The sequence below is a fragment of the Hemibagrus wyckioides genome, linkage group LG25 (assembly GCF_019097595.1).
Source record: "Hemibagrus wyckioides isolate EC202008001 linkage group LG25, SWU_Hwy_1.0, whole genome shotgun sequence".
Lineage (NCBI taxonomy): Eukaryota > Metazoa > Chordata > Actinopteri > Siluriformes > Bagridae > Hemibagrus > Hemibagrus wyckioides.
In genome coordinates, this window is record NC_080734.1 from 2,415,448 (window position 1) to 2,424,876 (window position 9,429).

At 38.2% G+C, this 9,429-nt stretch overlaps 1 protein-coding gene across 1 annotated transcript; it reads right to left on the reverse strand.

The window, feature by feature from the left end:
* Positions 1-367: 367 nt before the first annotated feature.
* On the reverse strand, positions 368-8,028 carry LOC131346315 (tripartite motif-containing protein 29-like). Its single transcript, XM_058379780.1, has 8 exons — positions 7,604-8,028; positions 5,335-5,430; positions 4,477-4,710; positions 3,420-3,585; positions 3,215-3,319; positions 3,029-3,127; positions 2,279-2,395; positions 368-2,158 (listed from the first exon to the last, which is right to left on the reverse strand). The coding sequence occupies exons 1-8, from the start codon at positions 7,808-7,810 to the stop codon at positions 2,073-2,075; spliced, it is 1,110 nt and encodes a 369-aa protein (XP_058235763.1). The 5' UTR covers positions 7,811-8,028; the 3' UTR covers positions 368-2,072.
* Between the last annotated feature and the right edge of the window lie 1,401 nt (positions 8,029-9,429).

Consider the following 9,429-nt stretch of genomic DNA (forward strand, 5'->3'; position numbering starts at 1 on the left):
AACACTTTAACCAGAATTGTGTGTACATATGCATTAAATGTTGAATGTTTCACATTCAATTTCTGTTCATTTGCTGATTTTCTAATTTATTTGTAAAGATGATGAGACACCACACCATCCTACATCAGGAACTACATTCACAGTTTTAAACAGCAGCATTGAAACATGTAAGAGTTTTAAGAAATCAAGTTAGATACAATCTGAATTTAATTCTTTTCTTTTGCAGATTTTTGAGTTATTCCTCATTCCACATCAATTTGCCAAAAACACAAGCCAATGTATAAAGCTTAAAAAAGAGACTTTATAATGTTCTTAATAGTGAGAATCCAGAATCTGAATGATTCCTAACAATAACTGTATTTCTCCCTGTAGGTGAGAGCTGTACTGCTAACATGCGTGTGTTCTTCTGGCTCTCCATTTCAAGAATCGGAGTTCTCTGTGTTACGGTTATTATCCTTACAATATGGTGCAAGGTTTTAAAATCAAAATCTTAAACTTGATCAAATTGTGTTTTAATTGTTGTCTATGTCGCTCTAACTGTCTGATGTTATTATTCTTGCTCTGTAATTCTGTTCAACACCTGTGTTATATATTTAGCTGAAGCTGTATTTAAAGAGGAAATGAGATCAGAGCCCATGTTTAGACCACTCTAGGAGACAGCACAAGTGGTGCACCATTTCCTTCTTTTACCAACAATCCATTTGGGGGGGTGGGGGGGGTTGTTTGTGTTTGGGTGTTTGTATAATCACATCCTCCATCCTTATGCACACAAACATTTGAGGTTGAAACTGAAACTAGCTGCATGCTGAAGTTAGCTGTGATTCATTCAGAGTGTATGTAGCAGAAGATAGAATACAGTGATGACTGTTAGTTTCCCTTCCCACTGTCACATCCGCTGCTTAACAAAAAAGTCACCTGAATTTACAAAAAAGGCAACAGAATTCAGTAAAGGAAAATTTACAGGTAAACAGTAGAGATGTTTAAAAGCCAAACTTTACTGAACGTATCCTAGCCAAATACCACTTTCCATCACAGGAGAGGATTTACATCCAGTGACAGAACAAAATATCACACAATCTGCTGTTTAGAAGTTACATGAAGAAAAGAAGCTACTAGTTTTATTCTTACTAGTTTTATTCATTGTTAAAATCTTTTTCAAAAATTCCTTTAATAATAGTAAAATACCTTCAAATCATGCCTCATGGTGTTATGTAATCCTGTCAAAGATGAACTAAAACAAATAAAACATTTCACAGTACAGATTTATATTTTCATCCACTTTCAAACATTTCATTTAGTCTTTACTAAATAAGGAATACTGTTCAGTATTATTGTCTTGTAAAGACACAAGTGTGTGTGTGTCAGCCTAGGAAAACTGTTCACATCAACAATCTGACGCTTTCTGCACTCTCTAGAGGCCAGACAGATGACAATTTTAAGAAATATACAACAGGAAATGAGTTCTCACGTTATTCATCGGCATCATCCTCATCAATCTGTCTGAACTCCTGAGGTAAACGTCACTCAGAGATAAAACACCAGCTTTGTTTTTGTCTCTTCACTCCACCGATCTCTGTTCACACTAATCAATCTCTGATTCATTCACTCACCTCTGTTCTGTGGCTGTACTTCATATCAATATTTTGTTTGGATCATCTGTCATGGCTGCACTGAAATAAAACGATCCTTTACTGAAATCTTCAACTTATTATTGTCTTTTTCATTTCCTTCACACTGAACATGATCTTTGCAGGAGGACGTCAAGGTTAAAACAACAACACAACATTTCCATGAAATATAAGAAATGTTACAGGAAAAAAAAAGAACATTTTCATTGAATGTCATCAACAAAGCAAACAAAATCATTCGAAACTGCTGCAGAGTGAACTGCTTAATCTATTTCTGAAAAGAGAAAATAAATCATTTTATTCTCTAATCCCTTACTTCTGTGTCCAATATATTTATATATCCATTATGTAATTTTCGCTGTTTTCTAGACCGCCACATGCATTTTGTCAAGACAGACAGTTATATAAAATTCGAAGATCTCAATAATTACAACTTATACAGATTTAAGGAGCGATTTCTATCTCGGTGACGCCACCCATCCAGTCACAATGTTCCGGGAAGTCCACAGTTATTTCATCTCCAGCAAGACCTTTTTTCAAGAAAAAAAACCAATATAGAGTTAATATTGCGTATACCAGAGCAAGACACACGAAAAGAATGCAGTAAGTCTGCAGTACAGCTTCAGAAATGTGTCAATCAAAAGTCTTACTCTTGACCACGCCCACACTTTGGTGAGTCACTCTTCCCCAACCCTGTTTGGGATTGTTAACAGACGGCTTCACTCGGACTCGATCTCCAACATTAATGCTCCTCTGCTCAGCTGAAACTACCACAATACAAAAAAATCCTTTTGTTAATATTTTAGCAGCTAAAAGACTTCTACAGAACAGAGTTGCAGATTTCACATGGTGCCAATAAACAGATCTTATAATATAACAAATACTGTCAGATGATTTAGAAATACAGTGAAGGCAACCATGGAGCTGAATTCTGAATGTTGTTTTATAGACTAGGAAGTACACGATATTTAAATAACACCATGATGTAGTGAGCATGCTGCAGTGCTGAACAGAAAGCCATTCGCGACTGAGCCTTACGTGAAGACGGTGGATTTTACATGGATTATAACTAAGAAACGTTAATCCATGCAAATATGCATTAGAAATTCTTCGGAGATTATAAATGAAAACGAGTCACTACACTACTGAAGATCTCTATCTGGTAGAAAAGCTGTAATCAAGACTATTGTGTTTGACCAGTCAGTTGTCGGCGCTGATGCAAGCTCCGCCCACACGTCCATATTTGGGCATATCATTGAGTATTGGCACTTAATTACACTGAGGTTCAGTCATCAGTGGAAATAACAATAAACACAAGATCTCAGTTACTTTACTGAGTCATGATACAAAAGATTTACATGTTCACACACACACACACACTTTTACACGTGTTTACATACTTAGCTCATTAGCTATAGTTACGCGCTCCATTTCAGAGAGGAGTCCTTTCCAGTTTTTATGGTCTTGGAAATCGACGATCAGAGTTTCTTCATTCACAGCTGTAACATGGAGCAGATTTCAAAATTCTAATAAAACTCTGGATTGCTTTGAGCTTAAACTTGAATTAAAACCTGTAGAACGCTTACATTTGACTACGCCTACACTCTTGTGTGTGACAGTGCAGCCCCAGTTAAATTTCGGTGTTTTCACAGATGGTTTCACTCGAACACTGTCACCAACCTTGATATGGCCTAACAAAGAGAAAAAAAGAAGCAGTTCTCAAAGAATGTAGAAGATTTCCAGAAGGTTGGGAGTTAGGGTTTTTTTTTTTTTTTCGGAAAATGTACTTACCTGTATGTTTTTCAAAAATTTTGTCCAGTTCCTGTGTGCAGAAAACCTCCAGTTTTTCTTTAAACTCAGAAATCATGTCGCTCACATCACTGAAAGACTCGAGTAGCTCTAAACTGTGACAGGGGAACTCTTCAGCTATAGAGGGATTGGGCATGCTCGCAAAATTCTGCCAGAAAACAAAAAAAAGAGTTCATTATTTTTTCAAGATTCATATTCAGAGACGGCAACATACATATGTCCAAAAGTTACATAAATATTCATGTGAGGAAATTTCCTTGTATTCAGAGTCGTGTTATGCAGCTGAGTGAATTTTCTGTTTATTAAAATAACCTGATTATCACATGTTCTGGACTTGTTCTGCTCTGTCTCTTTTCTGGGAGTCTGTCTTTGATTCACTGTCAGCTATCACATCTATTAATATTCAGCCTTCTGCATTATTTACTCTGTTCAGAGTCGCAACTCTTCAGTGGCTGGGTCAGCGCCCTGCCCAGGAATCGAACCCGGGCTGCAGCAATGAGAGCACGGGATCCTGCCACCGGACCACCAGGAGGCTATGAATAATCCTAGCTGTAATGATCACATTAATCACTGGTTTAACTGAAGAAAATGGCTCCCACACTCACATTCAGCTGCACAGAGAATAGAATAGCACTAGATGCAGTACTGAATGCTATTTTCCATTTTATTTGTTTCTAACAGTTACTCATGTGGAACTTAATGAAGCCATGAGATAGTGCATCTGTGATGTGAAATAATAAAATAATAATAAAGTTTATAAATAAAATAAATAATAAAGTTTATTCATAATTTTATCATTAAGTTTATCAAAATTAACTCAAATTGTGTTTAATAATATTGTCCTTGAATGGCACGCCATGTTGCGTTTTAGTGTATTTATAGCACAGGTTTTGTAGTTCTGAATACAGATTTTATACAGAATTTCAGAATTAAATCCTCGCCCTGTCCTCAGCTCGACTCTAAATACTTTTTCTTTTCCTAATAATAACTCAACATGTTAAAAGCACACTCGCACACACACTCTCTGACACAATCAGACCTGGAGGAAGTAGACATTATCCTCCGTCTGTAAAAGCTTGTCTATGACATCTTCCTGTCCCATCAGCGTGGCGATTTCCAGCTCCAGCTGTTCCTGAAGAACCGCAGTTTGATCCTTGTAGATCGTCTCCTGAACCCGGATATTCACGATCAGCTCAGAGTAGCTTTTCTCAAGGGAACTGATTAGCGAGCTGAAGGCTTGCTCTGTCTTGTCCACTGACTGCTGTGTGGCCTGCTGTTAAAAAAAAACACAAACACACAACCTTTATTATTCTATACACTATTCAGCCATAACATTGCGATCAGTGAGAGGTGAAGTGAATAAGACTGATGATCTCCTCATCATGGCACCTGTTATTGGATGGGATATATTAGGTGAACATTTTGTCCTGATGTGTTAAAAGCAGGAAAAATGGACAAGCTAACATTTTGGTGCCAGATCCCACAGCACACCTTCAGGGATCTAGTGGAGTCCATGCCTCGATGGGTCAGGGCTGGGGGACCAACACAATATTAGGCAGGTGGTCATAATGTTATGCCTGATCAGTGTACATGATATATTTATAATTAACACATAGACACACTAATGGGGGGTTAAGAGGCTTGTTACAGTGGAGACAATAACTTCCTGAGCTAATTTTAAAGTACTGTTCATCATAAGGAGATGTTTATTTATATATGTTGTTTGGAAGGAATCTCCATTGATCAGAGGAGTTTACACTTCTTTGGGTTTCTCAGTAACTGAAATTTTGTTTTGTATTTTAAGAGAGAGGAAAAATAGAGGCTGGTGATGAAACAACCCGTGTTTTTACCCGTATCTCTTCTTTATGCTATGTTTGTACAGCGTTTCATGACTTACTGCATGAGCCTCGGTGGCTTTCATCAGCTCGTCAAGCTCTTTCGCTTTTTCTTGCCGTTTCTCCAGAAATTTCTGTTTATTGGCCTGCAGTATGACCTGTAAAGAACACAGGCAGGTTTACGAATCAATCAAAAAATTATCAGTGACAATACACACTCTACAATACACTCTCAGAAATAAAGTTACATAACTGTACTTTTCCTTGTTGCTGGTATGGAAAACCTTTCGTTGTTTACTTTTATTGTGCATTTTCAGCGGATATAAGAAGGTGAACGTGGTTCCTTTAATTATCTTATAGAACACATTCATGCCTATTAGTTCAGTTACTGAGCCTCAGTCAGAGCAATGCTGATTCTTGCATTTGTTTGGTGTTTGTTTTTCTACTGCACAATTAAACAAACCAAAGCTTTAAAATAGATTTTTAAAAATAATTATAAAGTGTGGTTAGAAATCACAAAATTGACCCAAGCACAATGGACAAAAAGCCACCACTAAATAAATTATGTAAATAACAAATTTTAACTGTTTTGTATGTGAGCATTTTTTTTCTACAATGGTCCTGTAACATCCAGGAGACTCCCCCTGAAGCGGGGATCGAACCTGAGTCTCCATGATGACCACAAACTCCTGCAAACAGTGAAACAGACCCATACACAGGACAGAAAACGAAGCACTGCTTTATTAACATGGATCAAACAAACTAACACAAGACATGGGGCAAATAAACATAATGTGAGCCTGGAAACCTATGACATGATGACGCCTAAACAAATAAACAAACACCAAACAAACAATTGGACAAATAAACAATTACTGGTGAAGACTGGTACAAAATGGCTCCTATATATAGGCCAGCACATTAGGGCTAATGCCTGGGTGGGCAATCAGAACAATAGGAGGGACGTGACACAAAACACATGGGGAATACACAAAGCGAAAAGCAGGCTATGATGAATCACCTGCCAGCACCCCCTCTGGTGGTCTGGCAGGGAACTGTCCCAGTGGTTCCTGACAGGTCCAGAACACGTGACATTTCAGCAGCACTACAGCTCCTTGCTTCGGCTCAGCTCACATCTACGACAAAGCACACAATTTGACTCATTTCCAGCAGTCGATTTGATTCAGAGACAAATCACTTTCTCATTTCATTTAGAGCAGACCGATTCCACTCTGATGCCTTCAGCTCTCAGGTCTGATCCACGCCCATGTGACTGGTGTGTTCTCTTTCTCCAGGGAACCGCATCAAAGAAAAAAACACACCAATTCAAATGGATGAAAGCATTTTAAAAGTTGAAGTGGTTATTAATTTCCAGATCATGGTTTCATATAAACTATGAACTCTGAAGGTATAAAAGATGTGCTCTTAATCGTGTGACAGTAACATAGCAGTGTAACACAATGAAACTATCTGGATCTGGATCTAGAGTTAAATCTGAAGTAGGCGTGGCTAAAACTGTAAGAGTTTCTTTTGTTCTTTTTTTCCATTATTATGAATTCTACCAATCTAGGTCTCCTGGGGTTCCAGCGGCAGGATCCCACGCTCTCATTACTGTGGCCCAGGCAGGGTGCTGACCCAGCCACTGAAGAGTTAACTCTCAGTGCCAATCCCAAGCCTAGATTAAATGGGAGGGTTGTGTCAGAAGGGAGATCTGGTGTAAAACCTATGCCAAATCAAAACATGTGGACCAACTGATCTGCTGTGGTGACCCTAAACATGGAACAGCCAAAATTACAACAACAACATGAACGTTACCAATCTGCTTCATTGGAAAACACTGAATGAATCTCAGATGTGAACAGTGTGTGTGTGAATTCTGGATCTGACAGTTCCTCAAACTCGGCTACATCACTCCAGATTTACACACAGCTGTTATTTTGCTTTGTTCCTCCATGCCATAGGTGGTAGCATGTAGCCTGATGTAAACCACCACAACCCTGACGAGGCAATTACTAAGGATGAATGAATGAGATCTAAAAATTCATTACATTTAATAAGCATGGTGTTTGTACCACAAGCTCGTGAAAACCTTCAGCTCCATTGTTTCCCACTGGATCCCAGTCAAAATTTCTGAAGAAAGAATTAACAGTGCGCCTCCTGGTCTGTTTAGAACACACTATCTAATTCTATCTAACTATCTAACTAATTCTGAGCAATATATACTCATATTCATTTCACTTACACTCGACCCCAGCTACAAGGAAATGTACCTTTGTTTCTGAGAGTGCTCTGTAACAAGATTAAAAGTTTAATAAGAGAAAAGCGTCCCACTTGTTTATCCTCTCTTTCTTCAGTAGATGTAACCGTGTCATGGCCTTTGTGATTGTCTATCACGCAGCTCATACAGATGCACACGTTATCTGTGCGACAGAAAGCCTCCAGCACTTTATCGTGTCTCGAACACGTGAGTATCTTGGTGGCGAAGACTAACTTGTGTTTCTTAAGAGCAGGAATGTTGTAGTGAGGCTGGAGATGCATTTCGCAGTATGACGCTTGACACTGCAGGCATGATTTCACCGCTCGCAGCTTCTTACAAGGGCAGAAGTCACACTCAACTTCCCCTGGAGCAGGAAAAGAACCCTGGAACGTAGGGTTGCTCACATTCTCAAGGATCTCAGCCAGCAGTGTGTTTTTGTTCAGTGCAGGTGTTGTAGGATATTCATATCTGCACTGAGGAACTGGTTCTTCTTCCAGTATTCACTAATGCAGCTCATGCAGTAAGAGTGTCCACAAGGAATCGTCACGGGATCCTTCATCAGTTCCAAACAAACCGAGCAGCTGTACTGATCTTTATCGTGAAGAAGTGACTCGGCCATTTTACTCTCGGCTGAGAAAGTTTTCCAAAATTTTTCCTGAATGTCTGTCTGCTTACCACTCGACGAGTCTCTACACTTCAAAAACACCTTCTGCTTATTTTGGACTTCCGGAGAACTGAAACAAAATTCACAAAAGTATGCGGACGTCTGAGGAAAAGAGAAAGTGAAAGTAAAAAAAGTTGTGAAGCATCCGGTTTGGGACAGTTGGGGGGGGGGTTAATGGTCACCTTTTTTTAAAACATTTTTTTCAGACCTCCTCAATGTGTGAAAAAAATCGTAGCGAAATTTATTACATAAACTAAACTAAACTAAACTAAACTAAAATAAAATAAAATAAAAGGACAAAATGAAATGGCGCACGTGCGTCAATTATCCAATCACAACTAAGCAGAATATTTCGCATCAAAATAAAAGCATGGATCTTCTTACTGTGTGTCCTTCACTGTACTGTTAATTCCGTGTCATTGTGATGGAAAGTGTTAAAGACTGTATTTAGTATCTATATTAACTTGCCTTCCACCTCATCTCTCCGTGAGGGACAACAAGGTCTTTTTTTAGCAATATATAATCTCTCTCTCTCTCTCTCTCTCTCTCTCTCTCTGTTTCTCTCTCTCTCTCTCTCTCCCTCTCTCTCTCTCTCTCTTATTCACTCTTATATTTCAGGCAATCCTAAAAGATAGGATGATAACATTAAACTTAATTTTTTTTAGAAATGAGAGAAAAGACATTATTATATTATTAAAATGTCCACAAAAATACAGAGAGCGGGACTGAAAGACTAGTGTATGTGTTAGAGGAGTTAAATGACATGATAAGAGGATGGCCAAGAGGCTCCCTCTATTGGCCATTACAAGCAACAACAATCTGTACTTCATAGTCGAGTAAAGTCTATCATTATTTAAATTAATATTTAAATGAAATAATCAGCGTGTTTTTAAATGTACACTTTCCTCATTACAATCTTAATTTAATGCGCTTGGCTTCAATATTTAACTTTTTTAGAAGCAATAAAAAAGGGCAGAAAATATTCTCTCAGGACTGACTCATGGTTAGTGTTTACAGCACATAGATTTATTTATTTATTTATTTATTTATTTATTTATTTATTTATCATTTCTGCTTTCATATTCTGTTACAGTCACTGGTGTTAGTGTCACTGGTGTTAGTGTCACTGGTGTTAGTGTCACTGGTGTTACAGTCACTGGTGTTAGTGTCACTGGTGTTAATGTCACTGGTGTTAGTGTCACTGGTGTTAGTGTCACTGGTGTTACAGTCACTGGT